This window comes from Lepidochelys olivacea, assembly GCF_965140295.1.
Source record: "Lepidochelys olivacea isolate rLepOli2 genome assembly, chromosome: 1".
NCBI lineage: Eukaryota > Metazoa > Chordata > Testudines > Cheloniidae > Lepidochelys > Lepidochelys olivacea.
In genome coordinates this window covers 306315596-306335142 of record NC_140411.1, presented here as the reverse complement: position 1 = coordinate 306335142, position 19547 = coordinate 306315596, and the positions used below count along the sequence as shown (strand labels likewise).

At 37.6% G+C, this 19547-nt stretch overlaps 1 protein-coding gene across 2 annotated transcripts in view; it reads left to right on the top strand.

Moving 5' to 3' along the window:
• Positions 1 to 312: 312 nt before the first annotated feature.
• Positions 313 to 19547, top strand: part of TFEC (transcription factor EC) — a 75564-nt gene continuing 56329 nt past the window's right edge. For both annotated transcript variants that reach the window (XM_084625764.1, XM_084625763.1), the window contains exon 1: positions 313 to 374. In XM_084625764.1, the coding sequence (XP_084481890.1) occupies positions 342 to 374 (33 nt within the window). In that variant the 5' untranslated portion in view covers positions 313 to 341. The remainder of the gene's footprint in view (positions 375 to 19547) is intronic.

The following is a 19547-nucleotide window of genomic DNA, read 5'->3' as shown; positions in this document are numbered from 1 at the left end:
GATGACAGAGCAATAAAGCGATTAAGGAAAACCACTAACATGGCTATTCCATTACCCTATGGTTTCACTCCAGCACTGATTCTTCAGTTAGTAACACATTTTACACACAAATAGGAAGTGTCTTTGCTTGAAATTGCTGTATCATTTCTTCTTCCTTAACTGAAATTCCAGACTGACCATAATGTACCACTTCTCTTTTCTCTCCCCTCAATTAACTGGATTTTGCACAAAACATAACATACATTATTCGTAGTCAGGTATTTTACTGTGTTATTCTTTTGCTTGTCCTTAGCAAGCTGCTTACGTTCTGGTAACAGGGCTCTGAGTTGATGCTATAAGAGATGATAAAACTGATAGAAATCCAATCACAGCGGGTAAGTAACTAACCTGGCAAGTCAATGTTTGTACTTTAATTAAGTGGTAAAAGCAGCCTAATCAATACTTGCTTTATGTTACACATGTAACTTAACAGAAAGTGGGATTATCTTGTTAAAGCAGATGGAAAAGATGACATTTTGCATCTTTTCCATGAGGAGGCTCTCTCATAATGCTGGTAACAAATACAGCTATTGGTAAATGTCACCCCGTTTGACATTCATAGGTCTTCAGTTGCTGTTGCACACATTCTTTGGCATTCCTTCATTGTTAGAAGTTCTGTGTCTCTTGTAACTGGGAAATAGTTTAAAATATTAAAATTACTCAAAGTATAATGGAAATCAGAACCTGCAAAGACAAATATCAACAGGCCTGCTTAATAAGATGTTTTTATTCTTCTGTGATGGATTTAATTTGAAATTTCACCTCATTATTACACATTTCATGGCATTAATTTAGAATCAGGTTCAGTATGATTTAATAATAGTGTTCTTTGCTTTTAAAAATGCTGGATCCATGTTTCCGATTTGAAAAATGAAGTTTAGTAACTATGAGAGTTATTTGCTAAGCAATTCTACATTTATAACTTATGTGCTTTTTCACATTAGGACTATAGTGTTTATAAGGCTTGTTAAGTCTGCCTTATTCTGTACTATAGATCTTTGAATGACTACTCTTAATAATGTCATATCCATAGTAATCCTTAATTCTTTATTCACAGAAAACTCCCCTTAAAATTAAATGGGAGTTTCACAAGCTTAAATGACAGCAGAATCAGTCTTCTTAATTTCATTTTTACTTGATTAAAATACTCTTGAGTGGATAATGACTGAAAATTATTGATTTATAAAGCAACAAATCAAGAGAACTACCTTGGATAATGACAATTAGCATTTGGATATTTCCCTAAATAGCGACTCCTACAAATTCTGACTGCTATGGAGTAGTCCGTACTCAGACAGATAGCTCCTTCCTAAAGTCTACCCAAGTGAGTAAGTGAAGGTTTGTTGCAGCAAGCTCTAAATATAAATGAGAGAGCCTAAATTTATAATACTGAATGAACAAGTACTGTCTCTAAACTGCCTCTAGAGTACATTTATGGGACTGTAACCTAAAAGGAAAAGCTTTTTTTCCCAAATGGTTTCTCAAAAGCTGCTTCTAGAAGTCAAGTAATTGGAGACAGAAGTGAAACTTTGATCCGTTGCACATTAGAAATAGCCTGAATGATATCTTTTTTTCAGCTAATTGAATGACTACTGAATGGGACATGTGGTGAACTAAGATTTGTTATTATGATGAATGGTCAAGTTCATTTGCTAAGTTTAGTATTGTAAGTACCAATTATGCTGTTTTTGTGGGATTTCCATTTAATTGCAAGAACAGTAAAACACATTATGTTGTTTACAGTCAGCAACCTTCTCTTCATGAACTTCTAACTCCTCGTCACCTCTGTAAGGGATATTCAGATTAGTGTAAGGCCAAATAGAAGCTCTTCCAAATTCAGACATGGAGAGTACAAATTTGGGGCACGCACATACACACATATGCAGGATTAAAACATTTTTTAAGTAGAAGCTTGTGCAAGTTTACCTTGTAACTTTTGCTTACACAATAGGACCTCTATTAGTTTTTAGGATCTTTGACTCTGTTTATTGAAAATGAGAGATAAGAGAAAGAATAATTTAGAAAGAACTAAGTACCCCTTGTAATATTTTGGCTAAGGGGAAGGGTGATAAATTGTTGTTGTTATTCCCTGAGGACAGGACAAGAAGTAATGAGCTTACATTTCAGGAAGGGAGATTTAGGTTAGAAATTAGGAAGATGTACTTTTATGTACCCGCTCGGTCTTCCATTATCCAGACTGAAAAAAGTGTTTTTTTTTTCCTTAAATCTTTTTCATAGGTCATGTTTTCTAGAGCTTTAATCATTTTTGTTGCTCATCTCTGGACTGTCTCCTATTAATCTACTTCTTTCCCATAGTGTGGTGCCCAAAACTGGACACAGTACATCCAGTTGATGCCTCATCAGTGCTAAGGAGGGAGGGGACGGGAGGAATTACTTCTCATGTACTGCTTACAGCTTCTCCCAGCTAGCCCTCTTCTTTCTTTTTTGATGGCAAAGTAGACACGTCTGATTTGGCTATAGCCACCACCAACTATAACGCCTCACTACTAAGCACTTTATATCCTCTCACAGTCTCTGAAAGATACAAGGCAGAGTAACAGCACTTGTAAAAATAATACCTCATCCCCCTAGTGCTTTTGCTAAAGCACAATAGCTTTTTTTAACCTTAAGACAGCTGAACGTCTTCAAGTGTTTTCCTCTCGTTAGCAAAGCCGTTAACATACCCATCAAAGGTGATCAAATTGTTTCTTCTACCTTACAGAGTGCACACAGTCCATCTTGATCTATTTATTAAAAAATATTTTTGTTTTAAGGCATAATGACCAGTTAGTACTCTAAACAAAAGCACTTCATTAGTCCTAGCCAAGCCCTGAAGGAAATCACCAAAACCCCTCTGTCTAATAGTAATGTAGCTAGTATTGACCATTTATGTCGAGTTATTAGTCAACAAACAGATGCATCCATATGCTTAGTGGTATATCATAGGCAACTGAAGAGCAAGTGAGGGGTGAGGCCTCAAACTCACAATTTATACTGGCTACTGACGTTCTTCAAAAAGATCAGTAGCAAATAGTTCATGGAGCATATTTTGATAGGAATTTTTTTCAGTCCCAAAATTTAGACCAGTTCTAATCACTAAAGCACCATAAGCATTTATAAGGCCATACTGTCCTTTACAATAAGGCTCCTTTACATCACTCGGGCAATGTAAAAGGAGTGTAAAATGTAAATGTAAAAATGTTTACACCTGTTTTATACTCCTGGGGGAATTCAATAAGAACAATGGGAACGATTCACTAAGCAGGCAGGCTGCTACATTCTCCTCTGCCTGAGAGACCAGAGTCTGCCCTATGCCTACCTCTTCAGAAACACCCCCAAAGCCCTGCCCCTCCACGCCGAGCATGCCACAACAGCAATTGAGAGGGACAGAGTGTCTCTCTCACACACATGACTACCCAGACTCCCCCCAGTGGTGATTTCCATCTCTACTGGCTGCTCTGGGTGCCCAAACCCACCTGCCTGCACTGCCAGGGAGTTGGCGCATGACCATTCTTGCAGTTTCCCTTTGCTTCCCCGTAAGAAGTCATTTTTCTGCGCGGAAGCAAAGAAATCTCTGGGAGTCATGAATTCTGTACACACACAGTGATGCAGAATTCCTCCAGGAGTAACAATTTTCAAAAGGTAGTCTTTTCTATACAGATAGTGCCACATCCTGAGGTCTTCACTAGGAGACTGATACCCCCTACTCTTGTTCTGTAGCCTCTTCTGCCTTAGGTAGTCCAGTTGATTTCAGTGGGAGTACTCATGGAGATAGATGATATTCAGTGTAAGTAAAGGTTTGACCAGTTAAATATAGCTACCTGTGCAAAAAGTTTCTCTCCATTTATCAACTGCAATAGCCAAAAGTTACCAATCCCTTAAATTGAATAATGTCAACAATAAAGACAAACTGGAAAAACACAGATGTGTTTTATTCACAGATCTAATTAAATCAATGGGACCACTGATGGAGTAAGGTACTGTTTAGCATGAGTAACAATTTTAGAATCCGTTCCATAATTTGATGAGCCTGCATGATCCTATTAAAAAAAAACGGGTTAAAGAATATTTATTTAAGTTAGTTGTATTCAAATTGTCAGGGCCTGACTAAATTCATCCTAGGGTATTTAAGGAACAGGCTGAAGCAATCTTGGCACCTTTAGCAGCTGTCTTTGAGAACTCTTGGGGGACAGATGAGGTCCCAGAGGACTGGAGATGGGCAAATAGCTTTAAAAAAGGAGACCAGTCAGCCTGGAAAGCTAGTAGCACAAATTATTAAACAATCAATTTGTAAGCACTTAGGAGATAATAGGGTTATAAGTAATAGCCAACATGGTTTTGTCAAGAACAAATCATGCTAAACCAACCTAATTTCCCTTTTTGATAGGGTTACTGGCCTAATGGATTGTGGGGAAGCTGGAGATGCGGGTTGTCTTGATTTTAGTGGTCTAGATGAAATTACCATAATATGGGGTGCAAAACTGGTTGAAAGACCTCAGAGTAGTTATCCATAATTTGCTGTCAAACTGTGGGGATGTATCTAGTGAGGTCCCTCAGGGTCATTAGTGACTTGATAACGGATATACTTGTAAAATTTGCAGATGACACCAAGCTCAGAGGGGTTGCTAGCACTTTGGAGGACAGGATTGGAATTCAAAATGTCCTTGATGAATTGGAGAACTGGTCTGAAATCAACAAAATGAAATTCAGTAAAGAGGAGTGCGAAGTACTACACTTAGGAAAGAAAAATCAAATGCACAACTACAAAATGGGCAATAACTGGCTAGGCAGTAGTACTGCTGAAAAGGATCAAGGGGTTATGGTGGATCAGGGGGTTATGGTGGATCACAAATTGAATATGAGCCCAACAATGTGACGCAGTTGAAAAAAATGCTAATGTCATTCTGAGGTGTATTCATAGGAATGTTGTAAGTAAAACACAGGAGGTAATTATCCTGCTTTACTTGGCACTGGTGAGGCCTCAAATGGATCTACTGATTAGGCCTGAACTGGAGTATTGTATTCAGTTCTGGGCACCACGCTTCTGGAAAGATGTGGGCAAATTGGAGAGAGTCCAGAGGAAAGCAACAAAATTATAAAAGGTTTAGAAAACTTGACCTGTGAGGAAAGATTAAAAAAGAGTGGGTATGTGTAGCCTTGAAAAAAGAGACAGAGAACATAAGAATATAAAATGCCCATACTGGGTCAGATCAAAAGTCCATCCAGCCCAGTATCCTGTCTACTGACAGTGGCCAATGTCCGGTGCCCCAGAGGGAGTGAACCTAACAGGTAATGATTAAGTGATCTCTCTCCTGCCATCCATCTCCACCCTCTGACAAACAGAGGCTAGGGACACCATTCTTTACCCATCCTGGCTAATAGCCATTAATGGACTTAACCTCCATGAATTTATCCAGTTCTCTTTTAAACCCTGTTATAGTCCTAGCCTTCACAACCTCCTCAGGCAAGGTGTTCCACAGGTTGACTGTGTGCTGAGTGAATAAGAACTTCCTTTTATTTGTTTTAAACCTGCTGCCCATTAATTTCATTTGGTGGCCCCTAGTTCTTATATTATGAGAACAAGTAAATAACTTTTCCTTATTCACTTTCTCCACACCACTCATGATTTTATATCTCTATCATATCCCCCCTTAGTCTCCTCTTTTCCACGCTGAAAAGTCCTAGCCTCTTTAATTTCTCCTCATATGGGACCCGTTCCAAACCCCTAATCATTTTAGTTGCCCTTTTTCTGAACCTTTTCTAATGCCAGTATATCTTTTTTGAGATGAGGGGACCACATCTGTATGCAGTATTCAAGATGTGGGCATACCATGGATTTATATAAGGGCAATAAGATATTCTCTGTCTTATTCTCTATCCCTTTTTTAATGATTCCTAACATCCCGTTTGCTTTTTGACTGTCGCTGCACACTGTGTGGATGTCTTCAGAGAACTATCCAGGATGACTCCAAGATCTTTCCCCTGATTAGCTAAATTAGCCCCCATCATATTGTACGTATAGTTGGGGTTATTTTTTCCAATGTGCATTACTTTACATTTATCCACATTAAATTTCATTTGCCATTTTGTTGCCCAATCACTTAGTTTTGTGAGATCTTTTCGAAGTTCTTCACAGTCTGCTTTGGTCTTAACTATCTTGAGCAGTTTAGTATCATCTGCATACTTTGCCACCTCACTGCTAACCCCTTTCTCCAGATCATTTATGAATAAGTTGAATAGGACTGGTCCTAGGACTGACCCTTGGGGAACACCACTAGTTACCCCTCTCCATTCTGAAAATTTACTATTTATTCCTACCCTTTGTTCCCTGTCTTTTAACCAGTTCTCAATCCATGAAAGGATCTCCCCTCTTATCCCATGACAACTTAATTTATGTAAGAGCCTTTGGTGAGGGACCTTGTCAAAGGCTTTCTGGAAATCTAAGTACACTATGTCCACTGGATCCTCCTTGTCCACATGTTTGTTGACCCCCTCAGAGAACTCTAATAGATTAGTAAGATATTATCTCCCTTTACAGAAGCCATGTTGACTTTTGCGCAACAATTTATATTCTTCTATGTGTCTGACAATTTTATTCTTTACCGTTGTTTCAACTAATTTGCCCGATACTGACGTTAGACTTACCGGTCTGTAATTGCCAGGATCACCTCTAGAGCCCTTCTTAAATATTGGTGTTTCATTAGCTATCTTCCAGTCACTGGGTACAGTAGCTGATTTAAAGGATAGGTTACAAACCATAGTTAATAGTTCCACAATTTCACATTTGAGTTCTTTTAGAACTCTTGGGTGAATGCCATCTGGTCCCGGTGACTTGTTACTGTTAAGTTTCTCAATTAATTCCAAAACCTCCTCTAGTGACAATTCAATTCCTCAGATTTGTCACCTACAAAAGATGGCTCAGGTTTGGGAATCTCCCTAACATCCTCAGCCGTGAAGACTGAAGCAAAGAATTCATTGAGTTTCTCTGTGATGACTTTATCGTCTTTAAGTGCTCCTTTTGTATCTCGATCGTCCAGGGGCCCCATCAGTTGTTTAGAAGGCTTCCTGCTTCTGATGTACTTAAAAAACATTTTGTTATTACCTTTGGAGGGAGGGACCTGATAACAGCCCTTAACATATTTGAAGACTGTTATAAAGAGGACTGCGGTCAATTATTCTCCATGTCCACCGAAGGCAGGACAAAGTAAAGGGCTTAATCTGCAGCACCTGTCTGGGGTGGTCTAGGTTTACTTGGTACTTCCTTAGCACAGGGGACTAGAACACTTGTTGAAGTCCCTTCCAGTTCTACATTTCTCTAAGTAACTATACTGTTTGGTCTGATTCCTAGTTCATTTTTCAGTTCTAATCTTTCATTTAAATCACGTAGTTTGTAAAAAATAATGCCTGTAGTCTGTTTGTTTTGTTTAAGATTATGCACTATTTTTAGACTGCATGTTTTGAAACTTAAATCCTTCTGGGCTAGGGAGTTAAATTGTTCTTAAATGCCATAAAGGCTGCAAAGTTATAAAGACTTAAATTTTATTTTAACACCTGACAAGCTGGCCTTAAAGCCTTAGGGCTCCTTTCAGCAAAAGTCAGAGTTAGATTATTTTGGCCAAGGAGCCATCAGAGGTTTGTGCATCTTGACTGCATGAGTTCAATTAAGGAGCCAAAAGTCTCTCCAGTATTCCAGTGCAATTGGGACAGCAAGCTTTGATGATATCCCTGTAGTTGTAAAGTACAGCTAGTTGGCCTCGCACAACTCATTTCCTACTGAATGAATGTTGTGTGAACAATGATGTTAACAGACAGAAACAGAGGAAGGAAAGGACCCGAGCTCAATCATTGAACGTTAGCAAATACCACCTTGAGGAAATCCTGTCAAAATAATCACCTTTCCAATTCTTAAAATAACTTTGCAGGGGATGGCCAGTTCTAAGATATAGCCCCAAATGGTCACATGCTGTTGTGTTGATCTTCTGTCCATGGGAGAGCTGTTGTTCTTCTTGTACCTTTGGTCATACCTTGCAGAGAGCTTTTCCTTATGCAACACTGGTATTTGCACTCTCTTTTTTCACATTTGATCCACACAGTCCAATTCCTTCTCTTTGCTAATTTGCTGAATCACTTTTCTTTAGCTCCTTTGGCTACATTGTGTATATTTAAACTTGTTTCCTAAGATCAGTGCTCTGACAAGTGGGTGGGCTTTTGGTAATGGTCTATATAACAGTGGGCAAGGTGGGCAGTTGCCTTTCTATCTTGGGACCATGTGGATTCCTCTCTCACCTTAAGATCAAAGGCCTGCAGTCATTCAGTCTTTACTTCAGCCTTTTAATCTAGCTCACTTCTCTTTCCCAGTAGCCTCTAACTTAGAGTTGGGTCAAAGTATTTTTCAAAGTATTGTGAAAAATGTCAAAATTGTTTCTATTTTGCGGAGTTTGAACCAGACCTATTTTCCACTAACAAATTGTGAATTTTTGCAATGAAATTTTGTGTAAAAAATGTTATCAAGGTCATAATTGATATGACTGACATTTTTAATTTAGCAAAAGTCAAGTTTGATTGTAGGTAACTATTTTAATGATACACACACATCTGTGTGTTCAGAGATAATGTCCAAGACTTTGATCCCTGCAAACACTTGTACTCAGCTTTAACTCTAACTTTCTTGCAGTCCTATTAGCAAAGCTTTTTCCTATATTTTTTTTTGTCAAAAACATTGACTTGTTAAAGATTTCAAGCCATTTTGTACACATTTTCATAATCTCAAAAGTTAGCATTTTCATTGTAAAAACTTCCTTCTATGAATGTTATATTCTGCTCCAGGCCCTAGTCTTACCCAGCAACTTGTATGAGAAAGGTCCCATTGAAGTGCATTTTGTAATAAACTCTAAAAGTCAATGGGGTCGTGCATGGGAAGAGGTGTCAGTCACATGAAACAGCTTTCAGACATGCGGTCCTATTTATCGTCTTTATTTCCAAGTTTCATGTAGACCAGAATATGAAGCCTTTATGGTTGTATTTTGCCAACAAGAGCAAAACTTAGAAATGTAATGTCATTCATGTTTCAGCAGTTTGTCTATCAAATTAGAAAATTGTGTTTAATTTTTAATTAGATTTTGGACACTTAAATACTGAAAAAAATGTTAATGGGCTTTTTCAAGGTCTCACTGAAATAATGGAGGATCAATTCTTCTTGAACATCTGTGAAGCAGATGGTGGGAATAGAATACTGCAGTTTAAGGTCTTGATTCATGAAAGCGCTTAACTGTGTGCTTGGATTATACCTATTCAGGAAAGCACTGAAGCTTAAACTTGTGTGGACCCAGCTGATATACACTAACATTTCTCTAGCATGTATTAATGTAGCATTGTTTGAAACAGGACTATATTAATGTGCACTAGGGAACTTTTAGTTCACATGAGCATGGGTCTTTGTGGGCCAGTTAGTGCACATCATGCTCGTGTGCACTCGAATTTACACACCTCTAGTACAGACTAATGCGCCTTGTAGACAAGTCCCCCATGACTTCTTTGGGAATTAAGTACATACGTAAGTGCTTTCCTGAATTAGAAAGTAAATGAAATTTTTTCAAGATAAGAGTAAATGCCTACAATCGTAATCTTTAAAATGAACAGAAAACATATCATAGCCCTGATCCTATATCTGGATCCACTACTATAACCCAGGGTCCATACTGCTGAGTCCCATTGTCTTTAAGTGTGTATTACAGAATCACCTGTGTCCTTTAAAAGTTAAAAATGTCTTTCTGAAAATATTATAGTCACTTTAAAATGATATTTTTCTTCTTTGCAGACAAAAAGCGCAAAAATGGCATGTAAACCTATTTCAAAAGAATATAAATGACAAAAATTAATAATATATTTCTTACCTAGCTATAGTTGCAGCAGATTTTTAAGGATCTTTTTATTAAATTTATATCATGTTTCTAATAATGACTGACAGCCATGATAGAGAATTTTAGAGTCCTTCCCCTTCCATTTAGAACTGAGAGAGCTATTTTAGGACATTGAGATACCAAAATAGAGAAGACAGTAGTGATTGTCAAAGACGTGGCCTTTGCAAAAGAACTTTAAAAATGCGCTTCTTTAGTCTCGTCACCCTTGAAAGAACGTTCACAACTTATTGATGAATATGATGTCAAAAGGTTAAACTGGATGAAAAATAATTCATTAGAGTCACATGAGAATTTTGTTTTAACTTGAAAGCTACTTTATGGCATCAGCTAAACACAGTTGTGGATTGCCAGACTGGATGTCTTTTCTCTTTGTAATCTCTCTTCATGCATATTAATAGAAAAGGTCCCATCTAGTCAGATCAAAGTTCCAATCAATAAAATTTCACATTACAAAAAATTAATTACTGCGTTTAGCTTAAATAATTGGCACCCTCGCACATACTTGTAGACACCAGCCCTAAGACAAGCAGCAACATTATTTGGAGATAAATTTTTAGATAACAATGGAACATTTTTATTCTAACTTTAATTGAAATTTAATTTTGGTATGAAACAAATACATGCAATTTTCAATAAAGCTTAACAAGTTTAATAAAATGATCAGGACAAATAAACAACTTATGTTTGGTGCTGCCAGCAGTTAGGAAAGGCTATTTCATCAAATATACTATCTTTCTGAAAGCTACTTGAAAACCTACAGAAAAATTATTATAATAGTCTATGTTGCTGTTGCACTTATCTTAAAATGGAATTATAGCTTTAGGTTCTTACAGAATATTTTATTAACAAAGAAGTTGTAGTTCAATGCTTATTTTCTAGTACTAAGATTGAAAGAACGTGAAATCCTATAACTAGAATAGTTATTGTGAAGATTGTATTGCTGTCAAATGGTGATGGTGTTCCCATCAGTGTAACTCTGACTACCACCAGAGAAGTTTATTTCACAAATAATTAAAAATATGGTAGTACATTCATCTGTTACATAAGTGGGCAAACTGTAGTGAAATCCATTGAGTGTCACCCACTATATCAAGAGTGCATTTGATCCAGTGATTTTATAACAAGGCTTTCGTTTTAACATTGTTTGCTGAAAATTCAAATTTTTTTTAATCAAAGAAAAAGTAGCTGTAAAGCAGCCAAATTTATAATTTCATAGAGTAAACTTCAGAAGGGACCATTGATCCTCTAATCTGACTTCCTGTATATCACAGACTGTTAAATGTCACCCATTACCCCCTGAATTGATCCCAGTAACTTGTGTTTGACTGAAGCATATCTGCTAGAAAGGCATCTAGTCTTGATTTTGACTACATCAAGAAATGGAGAAGCCACCACTTCCTTTGGTAGTTTTTTCCAATGATTAATAATCCGGATTGTTACAAATGTGTGTCTTATTTCCAATTTGAATTTGTCCAATTTCAGCCACTAGTAGTTCTTATGCTTTTCTTCACTAGGTAAAGAGCCCTGATATTTTCACCAAGTGAAATTATTTATACACCTCTCAATCTTCTTTTTGATAAACTGAATAGATTAGACTCTGAAAATTTCTCACTGAAAGGCATTTTCTACAACCCTTGAATCATTTTTGTGTCTCCTTTCTGCACCTCTTCTGTAAAAGTATTACATACTTTTTAAAATGTGGATACCAAAAAGGAAGACTGTATTCCAGTATTCAACTCACCAATGCCAAATACCAAGTTCAAAGGACCTTCTTTCTCCTACCACTGCTCCTTGGTGTATACTCCAATGATTTCACCAGCCCCTTTTGCCGCAGCATCACACTAAGAGCTCCCATTGAGTTGCTTTTCCACTATAACTCTAAATCCTTTTCAGAGACACTGCTTTCCAGAATACAGTCCTCCCATTCTGTAGGTATGGCCAGCATTCCCTGTGCCTAGATGGTGTAACTTTGCATTAGACTGTTTTAAAACTCATTTTGTTTGAATGGGCCCATCTTACCATGCGATCAGTTTACTCTGCATAACAGCCCTGTCCTCCTCCCTATCCGGTGATGCCTCCTCACTATCAACTACTTTTTGAGATCTCTCAGGGTCCATCTACATTACAGTTGGGATCGACGCTCTGAGATCGATCCACAGGCGGTCAATTTAGCAGGTCTAGTGAAGACCCGCCAAATTAACAACAGATCACTCTTGAGTCGACCCCGTACTCTACCCTCAATGAGAAGAGTAAGGTAAGTCGACAGGAGAGTTTCTCCCGTCGACCCCCCTGCGGTGTAGGCCCCACAGTAACTTGACCTAAGGTACATCGACTACGTAGATTACGTAGCGTAGGTTGACTTACAATGGTAGTGCAGACAAGTCCTCAGTTAGTCAATTTTTAATCCATTTAACTTGTGCTTTATTGATATTGTATAGTGCTAATTTGTTAATCAGAATGTCATGTGGTACTAAGTCAAACACTTTACAAAAGTCAAAGTACGTTACATCTGAACAGTTATTTTAACTCATTCTGTAATTTTATCAAAGAATGAAGTAAGGTTTGTTTGACATGACCTGTTTTCCATAAAATAATATTGATTGGCATTAATTATATTCTTGTCCTTTATTGACTGAATCCCATATCAGCCTTTCCATTATTTTGTCAAGGACTGATGTCAGGCTAATTGGCCTATATTAACCTGGGTCATTCTGCTTGTCTTTTTTAATTACTGACACAACATTAGCATTCTTCCTTATTTGGATATTTAGAAGAACTATTCATGACTCCCACCTGCCCATCAAATATGGGCTTTTTCTTACCTTTAACATGACTGCTATGAAAACCATAGAAATTGTTTTGTTTTTCCAATTGAAAAATCCCATCAGCAAATAATCTGGTTAATGTTTGCTTAATTAAACAAATTGGAAATCCTAGCTATGACATTGTAAAAGATACCAATTTTACTTTCATTTTTTTAATCTAAATTTCATACTTGTGCAGGAATAGAATGGATATTACACAGTTTTACCACAGATTTACAACATGGTCAAGATGTGTGCTCAAATTAGAAAGAAACGAAGACTTTTGCAGTTGCATCTGTAACTCCTAAAAATTATATTTGTACTCATAACTGGCTTGTGAATGGAATATAAATTAGAAATACAGTACATATGAACATGTGAGCTGACGGTTCAAAAACAAGACCTAAACTTTCTCCAAAGTTTGGGAGTGTTTGGATTCAAGGTTTTGGTTCAACTCAAATCATAACGTTCAGTTCTGGGTTTGGGTATGGATTTTTAATGCTTTCAGTGTTCAGGATTTGGGATTCTGGTTCTGAACCATCTGATTATGTAATCCTACCTGGAGTAGGTAAGCAGAATCAAGATAGTGGGCAGGAGATGAAGTGTTCTCTGCTAGAACTTATACCAGCTTTCATTCATCCAAAAGTCTTAGCAATAATCGGCCTGGACTGACTATAACAGCTACAAAAGAATGTCTGGGAGGAGAATCAGTACTGGCTCATCTGCACATTTCTGCTATCCTGAGTGTTTACCAGTAACATTTTCAAAAACATTTAAGTCACTTAGGAGCCTAAATTCCATCCCATTCCAAAAGTGAGTTAGGCATTCAGTATAATTGAAAGTCAATGGAACTTAGGCTCTTCAATGCTTAACAACTCCCTTCTGAAAATAGGACTTACACTATTAAATTACTTAGCTGCTTTTGAATAACTTACTTAGTCTCGTTAAAAAAATCATTGGGATTTAGGCTTAAAGCCCAGATTTTTAAAGGGATTTTGGCACCTAAATAGGAAAATGGATACTTAAGTCCATCATGTAGGCACCTCTGACATTTTCAAAACTGGGAGCTCAGGTACCACCTAATTGACCCCACCGCTCCAACTAAATCTCCCAGGCACCTACATTTTGGCCAGTCAACATTTTCAGAGCAATTTAACTGCTGATGCTCTTACTAAAGTCCACAGTCTTGCTGGCCTCACTCCAGAGATGTACCAAAATCAGGCTGTGCTCCTGTGACCGTGAAGTAGCACAATTTGCAAAAGGCTTGTTCTGGTCAGTCTCTATTGCGAACTCAGGGATGGTGTGTTTGCAGCTCAGGGGTCAGAAGGGTTAATGCCGACTCACTGAGCTGCTGCAGTACACCCAGGGTGGTTGCATCTGTTTTCAATAGTGTAGGTTCAAGAGTCTTGGAACAGAGAGGACAGAGGAAGTTGGCTCCTGGGATTCTGAGATACTTTTTGGAGGACTCCCAGGACCTGAGTCAAGTGGGGCTGCATCTACACTGCCTCTTGAACCTGGGTCAGGGCTTTGACCTGGGATCATACCTTGCAGCCCCTCAGGGTCCTGGGACCCTGGGTTAGTGTGATTTGTGTATGGACAGAAGGGGACTTGGGCTTGAGCCTGAGACAAGGCTTACGTTGCCAATGTAGACACATCTTCAGAGCCCGGGTCAGCTGACTTGAGCTTGGGCTGCAACGCTACAAATAGCAGTGTAGATGTTCAGGCTTGGGCTGGAGCCCAGGCTCTAAGCCCCACCCGCTCTTGTGGGGACTCAGCCCAGGCCCGGGCTCCAGCCAGAGCTTGAACATCTACACTGCTACTTCATAGCCCTGCAGCCTGAGCCCTGTGAGCCTGAGTCAGTTGACCCAGGCCAGCTGCAGCGATGCTGGAGGGCTTTTATTGCAGTGTAGACATATCTAAATCATGTAGGCACTTCTGAAAACTTTCCCCTACCGCTCATCTTTTCCACAATTTAATCATTTACATTTCCTTTTCACAAGTGTTTTAAGCAATAAAAATAGGATAAATGTAAACATAGGCCCGAATTCTGTAATTATTTACTTATAGTAGAACCTCAGAGTTACAAACACCTCAGGAATGGAGGTTGTTCTTAACTCTGAAATGTTTGTTACTCTGAACAAAACGTTATGGTTCTTCTTTCAAAAGTTTATAACTGAGCATTAACTTAATACAGCTTTGAAACTTTACTATGCAGAAGAACAATGCTGCTTTTAACCATCTTAATTTAAATGAAGCAAGCACAGAAAGTTTCCTTATCTTGTCAAATCTTTTTATAAAATTTTCCCTTTTTTTAATAGTTTACATTGAACACTGTACTGTACAATATTTGCTTTTGGTTTTTGTCTCTGCTGCCTAATTGCATTCTTCCTGTTCCAAATGAGGTGTGTGGTTGACTGGTCAGTTTGTAACTCTGGTGATCGTAACTCTGAGGTTCTACTGAACATGAGAAACTTTATGCACATGAATAGTCCCTTTCAATGTAATGGTTCCAGTGAACTAAAGAGTTACTCGTGGATGTAAATGTTCATTTTGAGCTTGGTTCTAAAACTGGATGAGGTTGTGGGGGATCCCAGGAGCAAAGAGGAATGCTTGTTTTATCCAATGATCCTTTTCCTAACCCCCTAGATTGAGTATTTCAATGCCAATGGCTTTATCAAGACTAATTAAAAATGGGCTAGAGCAGTGATTCTCCATCTATTTACCATTATGGGCCACATATGCAGCTGTATATGTGTTATGTGAGCTGCATCCACACAATATATATACTACCTGAATGGCCCTGAGGATGTCACAGCTATGTGTAGATTGGTTGAGAACACTGGGCTAGAGTGTCCAAGTTTAGATTCAGATTCAAATTTCTCCACAGTCTGTGGTTCCTATCCTTGTGGCCAGGGTTTTGTTCTTAACTGCCACAGAAATAATGAACTATACCCAACAGTTACACTGAAACTCAAACTCAAAATGAAAATTAAATAACTGTTGTCGAAATTACAAACACTAAAGAGTTTATTTTATTCTACAGTCTCAGCTATTCAACAAATCTAAACCAAACATAATATTACTAACATTTAATAATGTGACTCATTCCAGTCTTCTGACATTCCAGTAGAGAATAAATCAGTGTCCAATCATATTGTGGTTAGTTGCTACATTACCCTCAGACTTGATAACATTTTTACCAAGTCTTGAATTTTCTCTTCTATTTCACTCATGTTGCACAGATATTCTTAATTCTTTTGAGTGCTTGACTTTGCAACCCTAATGTTCTCTTAATATAAAAAGAAAAATTTACGGCCTATATAGTAGGGTCAAGATTTTTTTTAAAAAAACGGTTGCCTAAAGATGGACTGGGTACCTTAACTTCGAGTACGCATTTTAAAAAACCCTTTCCACCCAAACAATTTTACTTTCATATTTACTGCTTTTGTAATTTGAACACTTGAGGCCACTAAGAGTTTGAAAAACTATAGCTGAAGTAATGACCATCTCCCACTGGAGGAGCTTTAAATGCTTTTCTGCTTGTGAAATGTCTATTACAAACATTGTTAAGATCTGTTGCTCCCACTGAAAGAAAACCATCCAAGAAAAGCACTGATAATGTGCCTGATTTCTGAATTACTACTGCTCCATGCTTAGTTGATTTTCATTCATGGAAATCACAATGCAATAGGACAGTGACAGAAGTGGTGGTCCAATTCGCAATCGGGTGCCACAAGCGTTCACTGATTATCCTAAAAGCCTAAGAAACAAAAATAAAGCGTCTTCCTCCTCCACATCATCCTCCCAGGAAAGATCCTGGTAATAAAATCAACTAATTGATTAAATCTCCTTGTTTGCAAGAACAATTTAAATTAAGACAACATAGACTAATCTAATGAACTGCAAATGATTTATACATTCCTTTCTGTTTATTTTTTACATCTAGTAGTGTGGTTTCAATATTTCCTACAGGAATGTTGAATTTCCAAGCCACTTTTTCATTCATGATAGAGCAATTGTCCTCTCAGTTTAAGAAGAAAGAATATTTGGTCCATGGTATGGAGAGCCTGTGCAAAGTCCTCCTCATCTGTTACACCATGGAAAGGGACTCTGTGGGGGTTCTACTAGCAAAACTGTTGAATTTGGGTGTCTGTGGACCACAGGAAGGGTTTCTGCACCAGCCTAGGCAGTGTGGAAGTTCTAGTAGGCTAGGAGAGGGGACATACATTCACTCCTTTGCAGTGGCTCTAGAACCGTTTGTAACTAGTATGGAGGACCTGTGGCTCTTTGTGGAATGACAGCATGAAGGAATGCTAAACAGTAATTCTGTACCCTGGTCCTGGATTGGGGTCAGTTCCCAACCATGCTGCACTCCACTCACAGAGTGTCCAAATTCCCTCGCTTAATGGGCATGGGGTAGATTTTACACTTAGGCCCTAATTCAGCAGTTTATGCTTAAATTTGAACATGGGCTTAAATCCAAATGAAGTTAAAGGGATTTAAGCACATAGTTAAGTACTTTGATGAATAGGGATGGATTTAAGCACGAGTTTAAAGTCAAGCATGTCCTTCAGTGCGTTGATGAATTGAGGCCTTAATAAACAGCACCTTACATACTTTCCCAAACTAACATGAAAATTCCAAGCAAGACCTAATTATTTTTATGGGCATAAATTTGATCTAGTTGGTATTGTTGAAACCTGGTAGTATGATTTACACTATTGGAGTGTTAAAATCAGTGGTTATAACCTATTTAGGAAGGACTGAGTGGGCAAAAGGGGGGCCACTATGTCAAAAATGGCATTACCTGAGTCATTGATAACTCAGAAGAAAATGATCCTGAATGCTTATGGATCAATTTCCTAACATATAAAGCACAAGATGAGGTATTGGTGGCTGCGACAGCCAAAAATTACCTCTGGGAAGAGGATGGCCACTTCCTTACATACTTATCTATAATATATAGGAAAAAAAGCTGTGTGATCATGGGGAAGTTCAGTTTGAGTTACATCAGCTGGAGGTCTCATACTTCCAATACTAAAATATTCTTGGAATTTCTAAACATTATAAATGACAATTTCCTAACTCAAAAAGCATTGCAGCCAGCACAGGGAAATTCTTTATTAGACCTTGTCTGAACAGATAAAAAGGAACTGACCAAGAACTAAAAATTAATGGAAGCTTAGGTACAAGTGATCATAGCTTGATCAAATTTATAATGTGCACACAGTATAAAGTCCAGACCATTAATATATATATCCATATAGAGATGGATAGATACTTTAATAAGGCCAATTTCACAAAACTGAAAACAATTATGAGCCAAATTATGTAGTAGGAAGAATTTAATGAGAATAATGTGAATGATAATCAGAATATTTTAATAACAGCTTACTAGACTGCTAAAGAGTTCACTATCAAGGAAGAAGGATGTATTAGTTAATAAATAAATAAATAACTGGTTTCAAGGGGGAGTGAAGGCAACTGTACAAAATAAAAAATAATATATAACAAATGGAAGAAAGGGGAAGTTGATAGTAACGAATATAAATCAGAAGTTAGGAATTGTAGAAAATTGAGAAGAGAAGCCAAGGGGCATAGATTTGTCCTTGTGGTCAGCATAGTTAAGGACAATAAGAACGAGTTTTAAAAATATATTAGGAACAAAAAGAATCCTGACAATAGTATTGGTCCATGACTAGATGAAAATGGCAGAATTATCAATAATACTGCAGAAAAAGTGTTCAATACATATTTCTGTTCTGTATTTGGGCATAATTAGATGAGATAGAATGTTATCACCATATTATGAGACTTTCTGTTCCCATCTCTGGAGGACGTTAAACAGAAGCTACTAAAGTTAGACATTTTTAAATCAGAAGGTCCAGATAACTTGCATCCTAGAGTTTTAAAAGAGCTGGCCAAGGAGCTTGCTAGACCATTAATTCTGATTTTCAAGAAATATTGAAGCACTGGGAAGTTCCAGAAGGCTGCAAGAAAGCTAAGGTTATGTCAATTTTTATAAAGGGTAAAGAGGATGACTGGATAATTATAGGCCTGTCAGTCTGACATTGATCTCCAGCATGGTAATGGAACAGCTGATACAGGACTCAATTAATAAACAATTAAAAGAGGATAATGTAGTTAATGCAAATCAACATAGTTTTATGGAAAAATAGATCTTGTCAAACTAATTTGATTTTTTTTATGAGATTAAAAGTTTGGATGACAAAAGTAATATTGTTGACGTAATATACTTAGACTTCTTAAGGTGTTTGACTTGGTACCACACAACAAAAGTAAAACAATATAAAATGAACATGGCACACATTAAGTGGATTAAAAACTTGTTAACAGATATGTTTTAAAATGTAATTGTAAACAGAGAATTGTCATCAAGCAGATGTGTTTCCAGTGTGGTCCTGCAGGGCCTGATTCTTGGCTCTACACTATTTAACATGTTTATCAATGTCCTGGAAGAAAACAAAATCATCACTGATAAAGTTTTCAATTTTAGAAAAATTGGAGAAATGGTAAATAATGAAGAGGACAGGTCACTGATTCAGAGTGATCTGGATCACTTGGTGAACTGGATGCACACAAACAAGATGTGTTTTAATACAGCTAAATGTAAATGTATATCCCTAGGAATAAAGAATGTAGGTCATACTTACATGATGGGGGAACTCTGTCTTATGAAGCAGAGACATTGAAAAAGATTTGAGGATCATGATGCATATCAGCTGAACACGAGCTTCCCCTCTGATGCGATGGCCAAAAGAGC